The sequence below is a fragment of the Oncorhynchus masou genome, unplaced genomic scaffold, assembly GCF_036934945.1.
Source record: "Oncorhynchus masou masou isolate Uvic2021 unplaced genomic scaffold, UVic_Omas_1.1 unplaced_scaffold_2226, whole genome shotgun sequence".
In the NCBI taxonomy this organism is placed as follows: Eukaryota; Metazoa; Chordata; class Actinopteri; order Salmoniformes; family Salmonidae; genus Oncorhynchus; species Oncorhynchus masou.
In genome coordinates, this window is record NW_027008700.1 from 53,315 (window position 1) to 68,789 (window position 15,475).

At 50.6% G+C, this 15,475-nt stretch overlaps 1 protein-coding gene across 2 annotated transcripts in view; it reads left to right on the forward strand.

Moving 5' to 3' along the window:
• LOC135533115 (protein Jade-3-like) overlaps nucleotides 1-14,231 on the forward strand; it is a 45,381-nt gene extending 31,150 nt beyond the window's left edge. For both annotated transcript variants that reach the window (XM_064960525.1, XM_064960526.1), the window contains 4 exons: nucleotides 5,578-5,694; nucleotides 6,555-7,091; nucleotides 11,371-11,488; nucleotides 12,028-14,231. In XM_064960525.1, coding sequence (XP_064816597.1) covers nucleotides 5,578-5,694; nucleotides 6,555-7,091; nucleotides 11,371-11,488; nucleotides 12,028-13,022 — 1,767 coding nt within the window. In that variant the 3' untranslated portion in view covers nucleotides 13,023-14,231. The remainder of the gene's footprint in view (nucleotides 1-5,577; nucleotides 5,695-6,554; nucleotides 7,092-11,370; nucleotides 11,489-12,027) is intronic.
• Nucleotides 14,232-15,475: the final 1,244 nt, after the last annotated feature.

The window sequence follows — 15,475 nt, forward strand, 5'->3', positions numbered from 1 at the left end:
TCCCGTGTATCTCTAGCTGACTGACGGTACTGTCCCGTGTATCTCTAGCTGACTGACGGTCCCGTGTATCTCTAGCTGACTGACAGTCCCGTGTATCTCTAGCTGACTGACAGTCCCGTGTGTATCTAGCTGACTGACGGTCCCGTATATCTCTAGCTGACTGACGGTCCCGTGTATCTCGAGCTGACTGACGGTCCCGTGTATCTCTAGCTGACTGACGGTCCCGTGTGTATCTAGCTGACTGACGGACCCGTGTGTATCTAGCTGACTGACGGTCCCGTGTATCTCGAGCTGACTGACGGTCCCGTGTGTCTCTAGCTGACTGACGGTCCCTTGTGTCTCTAGCTGACTGACGGTCCCGTGTATCTCTAGCTGACTGACGGTCCGTGTGTCTCTAGCTGACTGACGGTACTGTCCCGTGTATCTCTAGGTGACTGACGGTACTGTCCCGTGTATCTCTAGGTGACTGACGGTACGGTCCCATGAGTCTCTAGCTGACTGACGGTCCCGTGTGTATCTAGCTGACTGACGGTCCCGTGTATCTCTAGCTGACTGACGGTCCCGTGTATCTCTAGCTGACTGACGGTCCCGTGTGTCTCTAGCTGACTGACGGTACGGTCCCGTGTGTCTCTAGCTGACTGACGGTACTGTCCCGTGTATCTCTAGCTGACTGACGGTACTGTCCCGTGTATCTCTAGGTGACTGACGGTACTGTGTATCTCTAGCTGGCTGACGGTCCCGTGTATCTCTAGGTGACTGACGGTACTGTCCCATGTATCTCTAGCTGACTGACGGTCCCGTGTGTCTCTAGCTGACTGACGGTACGGTCCCGTGTATCTCTAGGTGACTGACGGTACGGTCCCGTGTATCTCGAGCTGACTGACGGTCCCGTGTGTATCTAGCTGACTGACGGTCCCGTGTATCTCTAGCTGACTGACGGTCCCGTGTATCTCGAGCTGACTGACGGTCCCGTGTGTATCTAGCTGACTGACGGTCCCGTGTATCTCGAGCTGACTGACGGTCCCGTGTATCTCGAGCTGACTGACGGTCCCGTGTATCTCGAGCTGACTGACGGTCCCGTGTATCTCGAGCTGACTGACGGTCCCGTGTATCTCGAGCTGACTGACGGTCCCGTGTATCTCGAGCTGACTGACGGTCCCGTGTATCTCTAGGTGACTGACGGTCCCGTGTATCTCTAGGTGACTGACGGTACGGTCCCGTGTATCTCTAGGTGACTGACGGTACTGTCCCGTGTGTCTCTAGCTGACTGACGGTCCCGTGTGTCTCTAGCTGACTGACGGTCCCGTGTATCTCTAGCTGACTGACTGACGGTACGGTCCCGTGTATCTCTAGCTGACTGACGGTCCCGTGTGTCTCTAGCTTACTGACGGTCCCGTGTATCTCTAGGTGACTGACGGTACTGTCCCGTGTATCTCTAGGTGACTGACGGTACGGTCCCGTGAGTCTCTAGCTGACTGACGGTCCCGTGTGTCTCTAGCTGACTGACGGTCCCGTGTGTCTCTAGCTGACTGACGGTACGGTCCCGTGTATCTCTAGCTGACTGACGATACTGTCCCGTGTATCTCTAGCTGACTGACGGTACTGTCCCGTGTATCTCTAGCTGACTGACGGTACTGTCCCGTGTATCTCTAGCTGACTGACGGTACTGTCCCGTGTATCTCTAGGTGACTGACGGTACTGTCCCGTGTATCTCTAGCTGACTGACGGTACCGTGTATCTCTAGCTGGCTGACGGTCCCGTGTATCTCCTAGGTGACTTACGGTACTGTCCCATGTATCTCTAGCTGACTGACGGTCCCGTGTATCTCTAGCTGACTGACGGTCCCGTGTGTCTCTAGCTGACTGACGGTACGGTCCCGTGTATCTCTAGGTGACTGACGGTACGGTCCCGTGTATCTCTAGCTGACTGACGGTACTGTCCCGTGTATCTCTAGCTGACTGACGGTCCCGTGTATCTCTAGCTGACTGACGGTACGGTCCCGTGTGTCTCTAGCTGACTGACAGTCCCGTGTATCTCTAGCTGACTGACAGTCCCGTGTGTATCTAGCTGACTGACGGTCCCGTATATCTCTAGCTGACTGACGGTCCCGTGTATCTCGAGCTGACTGACGGTCCCGTGTATCTCTAGCTGACTGACGGTCCCGTGTGTATCTAGCTGACTGACGGACCCGTGTGTATCTAGCTGACTGACGGTCCCGTGTATCTCGAGCTGACTGACGGTCCCGTGTGTCTCTAGCTGACTGACGGTCCCTTGTGTCTCTAGCTGACTGACGGTCCCGTGTATCTCTAGCTGACTGACGGTCCCGTGTGTCTCTAGCTGACTGACGGTACTGTCCCGTGTATCTCTAGGTGACTGACGGTACTGTCCCGTGTATCTCTAGGTGACTGACGGTACGGTCCCATGAGTCTCTAGCTGACTGACGGTCCCGTGTGTATCTAGCTGACTGACGGTCCCGTGTATCTCTAGCTGACTGACGGTCCGTGTATCTCTAGCTGACTGACGGTCCCGTGTGTCTCTAGCTGACTGACGGTACGGTCCCGTGTGTCTCTAGCTGACTGACGGTACTGTCCCGTGTATCTCTAGCTGACTGACGGTACTGTCCCGTGTATCTCTAGGTGACTGACGGTACTGTGTATCTCTAGCTGGCTGACGGTCCCGTGTATCTCTAGGTGACTGACGGTACTGTCCCATGTATCTCTAGCTGACTGACGGTCCGTGTGTCTCTAGCTGACTGACGGTACGGTCCCGTGTATCTCTAGGTGACTGACGGTAGTGCGGTCCCGTGTATCTCGAGCTGACTGACGGTCCCGTGTGTATCTAGCTGACTGACGGTCCCGTGTATCTCGAGCTGACTGACGGTCCCGTGTATCTCGAGCTGACTGACGGTCCCGTGTGTATCTAGCTGACTGACGGTCCCGTGTATCTCGAGCTGACTGACGGTCCCGTGTATCTCGAGCTGACTGACGGTCCTGTATCTCGAGCTGACTGACGGTCCCGTGTATCTCGAGCTGACTGACGGTCCCGTGTATCTCGAGCTGACTGACGGTCCCGTGTATCTCGAGCTGACTGACGGTCCCGTGTATCTCTAGGTGACTGACGGTCCCGTGTATCTCTAGGTGACTGACGGTCCCGTGTATCTCTAGGTGACTGACGGTCCCGTGTATCTCTAGCTGGCTGACGGTCCCGTGTATCTCTAGCTGGCTGACGGTACCGTGTATCTCTAGCTGGCTGACGGTACTGTCCCGTGTATCTCTAGGTGACTGACGGTACTGTCCCGTGTGTCTCTAGCTGACTGACGGTCCCGTGTGTCTCTAGCTGACTGACGGTCCCGTGTGTCTCTAGCTGACTGACGGTCCCGTGTATCTCTAGCTGACTGACGGTACGGTCCCGTGTATCTCTAGGTGACTGACGGTACTTTCCCGTGTGTCTCTAGGTGACTGACGGTACTGTCCCGTGTGTCTCTAGCTGACTGACGGTCCCGTGTGTCTCTAGCTGACTGACGGTCCCTTGTGTCTCTAGCTGACTGACGGTCCCGTGTATCTCTAGCTGACTGACGGTCCCGTGTGTCTCTAGCTGACTGACGGTACTGTCCCGTGTATCTCTAGGTGACTGACGGTACTGTCCCGTGTATCTCTAGGTGACTGACGGCGGTCCCATGAGTCTCTAGCTGACTGACGGTCCCGTGTGTATCTAGCTGACTGACGGTCCCGTGTATCTCTAGCTGACTGACGGTCCCGTGTATCTCTAGCTGACTGACGGTCCCGTGTGTCTCTAGCTGACTGACGGTACGGTCCCGTGTGTCTCTAGCTGACTGACGGTACTGTCCCGTGTATCTCTAGCTGACTGACGGTACTGTCCCGTGTATCTCTAGGTGACTGACGGTACTGTGTATCTCTAGCTGGCTGACGGTCCCGTGTATCTCTAGGTGACTGACGGTACTGTCCCATGTATCTCTAGCTGACTGACGATCCCGTGTGTCTCTAGCTGACTGACGGTACGGTCCCGTGTATCTCTAGGTGACTGACGGTACGGTCCCGTGTATCTCTAGCTGACTGACGGTACTGTCCCATGTATCTCTAGCTGACTGACGGTCCCGTGTATCTCTAGCTGACTGACTGTACGGTCCCGTGTATCTCTAGGTGACTGACGGTACTGTCCCATGTATCTCTAGCTGACTGACGGTCCCGTGTATCTCTAGCTGACTGACGGTCCCGTGTGTCTCTAGCTGACTGACGGTACGGTCCCGTGTATCTCTAGCTGACTGACGGTCCCGTGTGTCTCTAGCTGACTGACGGTACGGTCCCGTGTATCTCTAGCTGACTGACGGTCCCGTGTGTCTCTAGCTGACTGACGTTACTGTCCCGTGTATCTCTAGGTGACTGACGGTACTGTCCCGTGTATCTCTAGGTGACTGACGGTACGGTCCCGTGAGTCTCTAGCTGACTGACGGTCCCGTGTGTCTCTAGGTGACTGACGGTCCCGTGTATCTCTAGCTGACTGACGGTCCCGTGTGTCTCTAGCTGACTGACGGTACGGTCCCGTGTATCTCTAGCTGACTGACGGTACTGTCCCGTGTATCTCTAGGTGACTGACGGTACTGTCCCATGTATCTCTAGCTGACTGACGGTCCCGTGTATCTCTAGCTGACTGACGGTCCCGTGTGTCTCTAGCTGACTGACGGTACGGTCCCGTGTATCTCTAGCTGACTGACGGTACTGTCCCGTGTATCTCTAGGTGACTGACGGTACTGTCCCGTGTATCTCTAGCTGACTGACGGTACTGTCCCGTGTATCTCTAGCTGACTGACGGTCCCGTGTATCTCTAGCTGACTGACGGTCCCGTGTATCTCTAGCTGGATGACGGTCCCGTGTATCTCTAGGTGACTGACGGTACTGTCCCGTGTATCTCTAGCTGACTGACGGTCCCGTGTATCTCTAGCTGACTGACGGTCCCGTGTGTCTCTAGCTGACTGACGGTCCCGTGTGTCTCTAGCTGACTGACGGTCCCGTGTGTCTCTAGCTGACTGACGGTCCCGTGTATCTCTAGCTGACTGACGGTACGGTCCCGTGTATCTCTAGGTGACTGACGGTCCCGTGTGTCTCTAGCTGACTGACGGTCCCGTGTATCTCTAGCTGACTGACGGTCCCGTGTGTATCTCTAGCTGACTGACGGTCCCGTGTGTATCTCTAGCTGACTGACGGTCCCGTGTATCTCTAGCTGACTGACGGTCCCGTGTGTCTCTAGCTGACTGACGGTCCCGTGTATCTCTAGCTGACTGGCGGTACTGTCCCGTGTATCTCGAGCTGACTGACGGTCCCGTGTGTCTCTAGCTGACTGACAGTCCCGTGTGTATCTAGCTGACTGACGGTCCCGTGTGTCTCTAACTGACTGACGGTCCCGTGTGTCTCTAGCTGACTGACGGTCCCGTGTATCTCTAGCTGACTGACGGTACGGTCCCGTGTATCTCTAGCTGACTAACGGTACGGTCCCGTGTATCTCTAGCTGACTGACGGTCCCGCGTATCTCTAGCTGACTGACGGTCCCGTGTATCTCTAGGTGAGCATCGCTTGTCCAGAGAGGATGGAGCCCATCACCAAGGTGTCTCACATCCCCCCCTCCCGCTGGTCTCTCATCTGCAGCCTCTGTAAACTGAAGACTGGAGCCTGTATACAGGTGAGTATGGTGGTTGGACTGTGTGTTTCTGAACATATTTAGGTGACTAGATATCACAAGTCTCTTGGTTTGTTGTTCACACTCGTAGTGTCTTAGTTTGTAGTATAGTGTGGTTTAACTTTTCTATTGGCTCGTGAAGTGTGTATTAATTCAAGGGTTCTCAAACGTTTGGAGACCCCTTCTGTGATAGTTAATTAATCAGGTACCCCCCTCCTAATGAGAACACAACTGCAGTGAGATAGAAATAAGCTGAGGAGTGTCACTGTGGCAGTGCATGGCCGTCCGAACCAAGTCTCGGGCCCTGGGAAGGGACATCTCCTAGCATCAGAGAGAACATTTAGCAGTTTTCAAGCACGTTTCCTGCAATTCTACACATTTTGCCATGAGGCAGAGACTTTGCAGTTTTAAAGCTTCAATTACAGTGCATTTATGTTGGGGGGGGGGGGGGTGTAATACGAGAAGTATTGAGTTGAAAAATGTGTAATTGTTGGGGTACTGTGGATATCAATATATGTGTGAGCCCCCCAGGCCCATGTTGCCCTGGGGTAAGAACAGGCATTATAGTTGAATAATATGCCATTGTATCACAACCTCTAACAGGTTACCTCGGCCTAAATTAGTTTAATTTGTTAGTAATATTAATTTAAAAATTACATGCAAAAACAAAAAGTTATATATATTTTGAAATCTGCCTGCGGACCTCCTGCAGGAGCTCACTTTGACAACCCCTGAGTTAATGAACCTTGTCCTCCTGCAGGAGCTCACTTTGACAACCCCTGAGTTAATGAACCTTGTCCTCCTGCAGGAGCTCACTTTGACAACCCCTGAGTTAATGAACCTTGTCCTCCTGCATCCCTCAGTGCTCAGTGAAGAACTGCACCATCCCGTTCCATGTGACGTGTGCCTTCGAGCACAGCCTGGAGATGAAGACTGTCCTGGATGAAGGAGACGAGGTGAAGTTCAGGTCCTACTGTCTGAAGCACAGCAAGCCCAAGAACCAGGCCTCCTCCGACCCACCAGCCCCCGGCCTCAGCCCCTGTCAGCCAGCCCACAACAAGCAGTCCAAGGCAGGGGAGGCAGGCTCCGGTCTCAGTCCGGCCCGGCCCAAACCCCCAGTAGACCCAGAGAAGGGGGGCCTGAGGGCCCAGAGGTTGTTAGAACTAGAGGAGGAGTTTTCTACTCTGATTCACCCTGAGGAGCTGGCCCTGAACCTGGGCCTCCCTCCCAGCCTGCTGGACTTCATCTACCAGTACTGGAAACTGAAGAGGAAGAGCAACTTCAACCGTGCTCTGCTGCCCCCTAGTGAGGAGGAGGGTAACCTGCTGCTGTTGCCTCATGAAGACAGCATCCACACACGGATGAGGATGTTCATGCACCTCCGACAGGACTTAGAGAGGGTTAGTATTACTTTTATTGTATTTAATATAGATATACACTGAGTATACAAGCATAAAGAACACCTGCTCTTTCCATGACAGACCGACCAGGTGAATCCAGGTGGAAGCTATGATCCCTTATTTATGTCACTTGTTAAATCCACTTCAGTGTAGACGAAGGGGAGGAGACGGGTTAAAGAAGGATTTTTAAGCTTTGAGACAATTGAAACATGGTTTGTGTACACTACCGTTCTAAAGTTTGGTCACTTATGAATGTAATTGTTTTTGAAAGAAAAGCAAATTGTCCATTAAAATAACATCAAATTGGTAGACATTGTTAATGTTGTAAATGACTATTGTAGCTGGAAACGGCTGATTTTGAATGGAATATCTACATAGGCGTACAGTGGCCCATTATCAGCAACCATCACTCCTGTATTCCAATGGCACGTTGTGTTAGTTAATCCAAGTTTATCATTTTAAAAGGCTAATTGATCATTAGAAAAGCCTTTTGCAATGATGTTAGTAGAGCTGAAAACTGTTGTTCTGATTTAAAGAAGCAATAAAACTGGCCTTTAGACTAGTTGAGTATCTGGAGCATCGGCATTTGTGGGTTCAATTACAGGCCCAAAATGGCCAGAAACAAAGACCTTTCTTCTGAAACTCGTCAGTCTATTCTTGTTCTGAGAAATGAAGGCTATTTCATGTGAGAAATGTGGATTAGCTAACAACGCGCCATGCGGATTAGCTAACAACGCGCCATGTGGATTAGCTAACAATGTGCCATGTGGATTAGCTAACAACGTGCCATGTGGATTAGCTAACAACGTGCCATTGGAACATGTATGTACATCTATATCTATCTACATCTATGTAGATATTCCATTAAAAATCAGCCGTTTCCAACAACAATAGTTATTTTAATGGACCAAAAATACGCTTTTCTTTCAAAAGGACATTTTGGACATTTGTAAGTGACCCCAAACTTTTGAACGGTAGAGTATGTGTGCTATTCAGAGGGTGAATGGACAAAAGACAAAAGATCTAAGTGCCTTTGAACGGGGAATGGTTGCAGGCGCCAGGCGCACTGGTTTGTGTCTGGAACTGCAATGCTGCTGGGTTTTTCACACTCAACCCTTTCCCGTGTGTATCAAGAATGGTCCACCACCCAAAGGAAATCAAGCCAACTTGACACAACTGTGGGAAGCATTGGAGTCAACATTTGCCAGCATCCCTGTGGAACGCTTTACCGCCTTGTGGAGTCCATGCCCCGACGAATTGAGGCTCTTCTGAGGGCTAATGGGGGTCGGGGGCCAACTCTATTTTTTAGAAGACGTTATCCACACACATACGGATGGATGGTCATGCACCCCAGACGATATTTTATATCCGTTGTAAATTATACTACACTGAACCCAAATATAAACGCAACATGTAAAGTGTTGAAATTAAAGATACCAGAAATGTTCCATACGCACAAAGAATGTCGCAAAAATTTTGTGGATGACTTAGTTTACATCCCTGTCAGTGAGCATTTCTCCTTTGCCAAGATAATCCATTCACCCGACAGGTGTGGCATATCAAGAAGCTGATTAAACAGCATGACCACAGGTGCACCTTATGCTGGGGACAATAAAGAACACTCTAAAATGGGCAGTTTTATCACACAACACAATGCCACAGATGTCTCAAGTTTTGAGGGAGCGTGCAATTGACATGCTGACTGCAGGAATGTCCACCAGAGCTGTTGCCAGAGAATTGAATGTTCATTTCTCTACCATAAGCCGCCTGCCAACGTAATTTTAGAGAATTTGGCAGTATGTCCAACCGGCCTCAACCCCAGGACTTCCACATCCGGCTTCTTCACCTGCGGGGTCGCCTGAGACACCTGGACAGTTGATGAAACTGAGGAGTATTTCTGTCTGTAATAAAGCCCTTTTGTGATGGAAAAACTCATTCTGATTGGCTGGGCCTGGCTCCCCAGTGGGTGGGCCTATGCCTTCCCAGGCCCACCCATGGCTGCGCTCCCCTACCCAGTCATGTGAAATCCATAGATGAGAGCCTTATTTATTTCAATTGACTGATAAAAAATATACAGTACGTTCTAAATTATTCCCCTTCCTCTTTTTCCTCATTTTGTTACGTTAGACTTTATTCACATTTTTTTTTATCCTCATCAATCTACACTCAGTACCCCATAATGACAAAGCAAAAACAGGTTTTTAGAAATTTGTGTAAATTTATCTTAAAAAACAGAAACGGTATTTAAATAAGTATTCAGACCCTTTGCTACGAGACTCGAAATTGAGCTCAGGTGCCTCCTGTTTCCATTGATCATCCTTGAGATGTTTCTACAACTTCATCGGAGTCCACCTGTGGTAAATTCAATTGATTGGACATGATTTGGAAAGACACACACCTGTCTATGTAAGGTCCCACAGTTGACAGTGCATGTCAGCATTGAAGGTCCCCAAGAACACAGTGGCCTCCATTCTTAACTAGAAGAAGTTTGGAACCATCGAGACTCTTCCCTGCCAAACTGAGAAATCAGGGGAGAAGGGCCTTGGTCAGGGAGGTGAGCAAGAACCCCAATGGTCTCTCGGACAGCTCCAGAGTTTATCTGTGGAAATGGGAGAACCTTCCAGAAGGACAACCATCTCTGCAGTACTCCCCCAATCAGGCTTTTATGGTAGAGTGGCCAGACGGAAGCCACTCAGTGAAAGGCTCATGACAGCCTGCTTGGAGTTTGCCAAAAGGGACCTAAAGGACTCTGACCATGAGAAACAAGATTCTCTGGTCTGAAACCAAGATTGAACTATTTGGCCTGAATGCCAAGTGCCAACCTGGCACCATCTCTACTGTGAAACGTGTTGGTGGCAGCATCATGCTGTGGGGATGTTTTTCAGCGGCAGGGACTGGGAGACTAGTCAGGATAGAGGGAAAGATGAACGGAGCAAAGTACAGAGATCCTTGATGAAAACCTGCTCCAGAGGACTCAGGACCTCAGACTGGGGTGAAGGTTCACCTTCCAACAGGATAACGAACCTAAGCACACAACCAGGACAAAGCAGGAGTGGCTTCGGGACAAGTCTCTGAATGTCCTTGAGTTGCTCAGCCAGGGCCCAGACTTGAACCCGATCGAACATCTCTGGAGAGACCTGAAAATCACTGCAGCAACGCTCCCCATCCAACCTGACAGAGCTTGAGAGGATCTGCAGAGAAGAATGGAATAAACTCCCCAAATACAGGTGTGCCAAACTTGTAGCATCATACCCAAGAAGACTCGAGGCTGTAATCACTGCCAAAGGTGCTTCAGCAAAGTACTGAGTAAAGGGTCTGAATACTTATGTAAATGTCATATTTCAGTTTTTTATATTGAATAAATTTGCAAAAATTGTTTACCTGTATTTGCTTTGTCATTATGGGGTGTTGTGTGTAGATTGACATTGTATTTAATCCATTTTAGAATAAGGCTCTAATGTAACACAATGTGGAAAAGAAAAGGGGTCTGAATACTTTCCTAATGAATTGTAAAATTGTTGCATGTTGAGTTTCTATTTTTGTTCAGTATAGTTCCATGAACTCCGAGCTCTGTCATATCAAGATCTGAGTTGGGTGCTTCTATGGGATGGCAGGTAGCCAGGGGTTGCCGGTTCCAATCCAGGGTCTTACAGGACGAATCTGTCACCTTGTTGTTCCCTGCAGGAGAGGAATTCGGTTATGGGCCCGTACATAATATAACCTTCCCTTCAGAATGTAAAAAGTTAAGCAAGGAATGAGTAGGCTACCTGCCACGTAACAGGGAGGGGGAGGGTTACGGTGTTGGGGAGGGTGACAGAGGTTAGGGCTCAGGTCTCTGGAATGGTTAGGGGTCAGGCCTGGGGGCCAGAGAGGTTAGGGTATATAAAAGTGCTTCAAAACTCTGGAATATTGGGGGTGGGGAATGAGTGCAATTCAGAAGAGCTCAAATCTCTTGAGGGAAGAAAACAAATTCAATTCCTGTAGATATTCCCTCAAATGTATGCTAAAATAGGCATATGAAGAATTGTTTCCATCACAAGTTTTACTAAATCCACACACAAGTAATCAAATGTAAAAATAATTATACAAGGATCCAACCAAAAAGAGAGAATAATAATCATGACAAGTACAATAGATCTGTAGCTTGACCTCTAAATCAATTAATTTATCCCAGGGGAGATGGAAACTATAAAACAGCCACTAGATGGAGACCGATTGCTGGGTGGCTTAGGGTGAGTGTTTGTTAGCTCACCTGACGGCCATGTTGTGTCCCCTACAGGTGAGGAACCTGTGTTACATGGTGAGTCGGAGGGAGAAGCTGAAACTGTCTCAGAGCAAGGCCCAGGAGCAGATCTTCAACCTCCACGTCAAACTGCTCAGCCAGGAGATCTCCGCTGGTAAGACTTGTGTGTGGCCGTATCCGAATAACCATACTTGCATAATAGGTATTTTGGATATGTGAAAAAAATAACATTTTATAGTATGTGAAATTAGTATGCTTTAAAGGCCAGGATGTCATACTCATTTATGCATTAAAAAAAGTATATATTTTTCTACCTAGGCAAGTCAGCTGCGCTACTCGGGAGCGATATCCCTATGGGGCTAGTTAGTGACCATCAGTAAATTAAAGTACATGGGACAATATTATAAAATGTCAATAGCTCCAAATTTCAATGACTTAACCTCAAACCAACTATAAATAGTAAAAAATCATATTAACAAGACAACTAAAAGATGTGCAACATGAAAATATCTTCCCATTGTGTAATTTATTGACGGCCCCTAACTAGCCCCAGAGCTAGGCTACTCTAATTGACTCTCATTTGTAGTCAGTCATGGCCACTGCATTTCTTTCTGATTGGCCCTCATGGTGGTGTGGGAGGAGATGGGGACTAACCCATAATTCTGATTGGCCCTCATGGTCTTTTTTCTCCAGGTGTGCCGGTGGACAGCATGTTGTTCCGGCCTCCTCCCAGAATCACCCTGACGCTGAAGATGCCCAAAGTGTCGCTGGGTAACGGGAAGGCCGGCTCCAAGTCAGGCAACGGCCCCCTGTGTCCAGATAACAGCGGGAACGTTCACCAACGCAGTGGGGGAGGGAAGGGGCTAGGGAAGGGGGGGGGTAAGGGCGGAGGGTTAGGTAAAGGAGGAGGGAAGCCTCAGCTCCATGGGCGAGGCAAGAGAGAGGAGTGCTCCAATGGCAGCATGCTGTCTGCTTCAGGTCAGTCACGTAGGGAGGGGAGTAATGCCACTGGACCAACACTGACTAACCCTGCTGCCAGGGGCTCAGCCCTGACCATTAAACAGACTGGCAAGCCTCTAATGGGTAAACCGTTGACGCTCCACCCTGCCCTACATGGCCATCCTTCCAATGGAAACGGCAAACTGGACCAAGAGCGGACAGGCCCCGTCCCTAGATCCAACGGCGTGATGGAGAAGATGGTGGGCGTGGCCCAGAAGGACAGCTCTTGTCAGACCCCCAGCGAACAGGAAACCAGCGAGGGTTCAGGGGTCAAGGCCAGCCAATCAGTCAGCTTCAGTGATTCCACCATGGAGCACTTCAGCCGGTCGTTCAAGGAGGCGACGGTCAGCTTGGTGCGGACCACGGAGGACCTGCGGGGGGACAAGGTGTCCCAGGAGGGTAAAGGCACCAGATCAGCCCAGGACCGACCCTGGGCCAAACCAGTTCCCGGAGTCCCCCAGGGACTCAGTGGTACCAGATCAGCCAAGGACCGACCCTGGGCCAAACCAGTTCCCGGAGTCCCCCAGGGACTCGGTGGTACCAGATCACCACCCTACAAGGAGACGGATGGATACTGCCCTGACCTGGAACTCAGTGACTCAGAGCCAGAGGCTAAAGGTCAGAGGTTGAGGCAGGGTAGGGTAAAGCAGAGCCTGGGGGGGTCCAGTAGGACCTCAGTACAGAGGTGACAGCCATGACATGACCTTTGCCCCGGCTCTGTCTGAGCGAGCAGCTCTCTGGTCATGGGGCAGAGCCAGAGCCCCTACAATGGCTGGGCCATCTATCTATTGTACACAGGGACAGGAGCACAGGACTGCTGCATGACAGGCGTCCTGACCCAAATCATCACCTCAGTGGGACTCTAAGCCACGTGTCTTCTTTAATGGATTTTTGTTCTCTCTCCCTCTATGCTCGGTGTGAACGGAATGCCCTTGGACTGTCTCCTGATTAAACTACTTGTCTGTTTATTTCTGTCTTCTTTGCTCTGGCTGGAAATGATTAGAGCCAGAATGATGGGGGTTTCTTTTTTTGGGGGGGGGGACACAACTTACTGATGTCGATTTGAGTGTTTTACATCGGAGAAATTAAAGTGTAATTTTTCCACACTAAAGTCTCGGAAATTGACATCCAAAATTAGCAATTGTCCAATAAAATATGTTTCAAATGTCGATTTTCATCCTATCGGTCGTGCTCAATAAATGATTTTCTGTTCTGTACTCAACCTCCCTATCTAGGTCTACATAATAGGTGAGTCTCCTCAACCTCCCTCTCCTTTTCTCTCGCTCTTTTGCGATCTCTTGAACTGCCAGCATCAGCATCTCTTGAACTGCCAGCATTAGCGTCTCTTGAACTGCTAACATTAGCATCTCTTGAACTGCCAGCATTCGCATCTCTTGAACTGCTAGCATTAGCATCTCTTGAACTGCCAGCATTAGCATCTCTTGAACTGCTAGCATTAGCATCTCTTGAACTGCTAGCATTAGCATCTCTTGAACTGCTAGCATTAGCATCTCTTGAACTGCCAGCATTAGCATCTCTTGAATTGCTAGCATTAGCATCTCTTGAACTGCTAGCATTAGCATCTCTTGAACTGCCAGCATTAGCGTCTCTGGAACTGCTAGCATTAGCGTCTCTTGAACTGCTAGCATTAGCATCTCTTGAACTGCTACCTATCCTTTCACATAATTTCAGATGAGGAGACTGTCGTTCAACAGCCAGTTCTTCCGTTAGTCTCCATTTCAAGAGTTGGACAGAGGGAGTGTTGTATCTCTTTAAGGGAATCATTGTGTTCAATAGCGCACATGTTTTTGATATGTATGAATATGAAATTCACTGACTGTGTATTGGTATGATTTTGTATCCTTTTTACTAGGGAATAAATAGTATATTTAATCAAATTCGATATTTGGTGACATTTTTGACCCCTGGAACAGAAGAGCTGCAGGGTTATGGAACCTGATGCTATGGTGTACGACTGGTGGGGATGTATGTTCTGACTGGTGGGGATGTATGTTCTGACTGGTGGGGATGTATGTTCTGACTGGTGGGGATGTATGTTCTGACTGGTGGGGATGTATGTTCTGACTGGTGGGGGTGTATGTTCTGACTGGTGGGGGTGGAGGGTCTGACTGGTGGGGGTGGAGGGTCTGACTGGTGGGGGTGGTGGAGGGTCTGACTGGTAGTGGTGGTGGTGGATGGTCTGACTGGTGGTGGTGGTGGTGGAGGGTCTGACTGGTAGTGGTGGTGGTGGAGGGTCTGACTGGTAGTGGTGGTGGTGGAGGGTCTGACTGGTAGTGGTGGTGGTGGAGGGTCTGACTGGTGGTGGAGGGTCTGACTGATAGTGGTGGTGGTGGAGGGTCTGACTGATAGTGGTGGTGGTGGAGGGTCTGACTGGTAGTGGTGGTGGTGGAGGGTCTGACTGGTAGTGGTGGTGGTGGTGGTAGGGTCTGACTGGTGGTGGTGGTGGTGGAGGGTCTGATTGGTGGTGGTGGTGGTGGAGGGTCTGACTGGTGGTGGTGGTGGTGGAGGGTCTGACTGGTAGTGGTGGTGGTGGAGGGTCTGACTGGTGGTGGTGGTGGAGGGTCTGACTGGTAGTGGTGGTGGTGGAGGGTCTGACTGGTGGTGGTGGTGGTGGAGGGTCTGACTGGTGGTGGTGGTGGTGGAGGGTCTGACTGGTAGTGGTGGTGGTGGAGGGTCTGACTGGTGGTGGGTGGAGGGTCTGACTGGTGGTGGGTGGAGGGTCTGACTGGTGGTGGTGGTGGTGGAGGGTCTGACTGGTGGTGGTGGTGGTGGAGGGTCTGTGGTGGTGGTGGTGGAGGGTCTGACTGGGTGGTGGTGGTGGAGGGTCTGACTGGTGGTGGTGGAGGGTCTGACTGGTGGTGGTGGAGGGTCTGACTGGTGGTGGTGGTGGTGGAGGGTCTGACTGGTGGTGGAGGGTCTGACTGATGGTGGTGGTGGAGGGTCTGACTGGTAGTGGTGGTGGTGGAGGGTCTGACTGGTAGTGGTGGTGGTGGAGGGTCTGACTGGTAGTGGTGGTGGTGGAGGGTCTGACTGGTGGTGGTGGTGGTGGAGGGTCTGACTGGTAGTGGTGGTGGAGGGTCTGACTGGTGGTGGTGGTGGTGGAGGGTCTGACTGGTGGTGG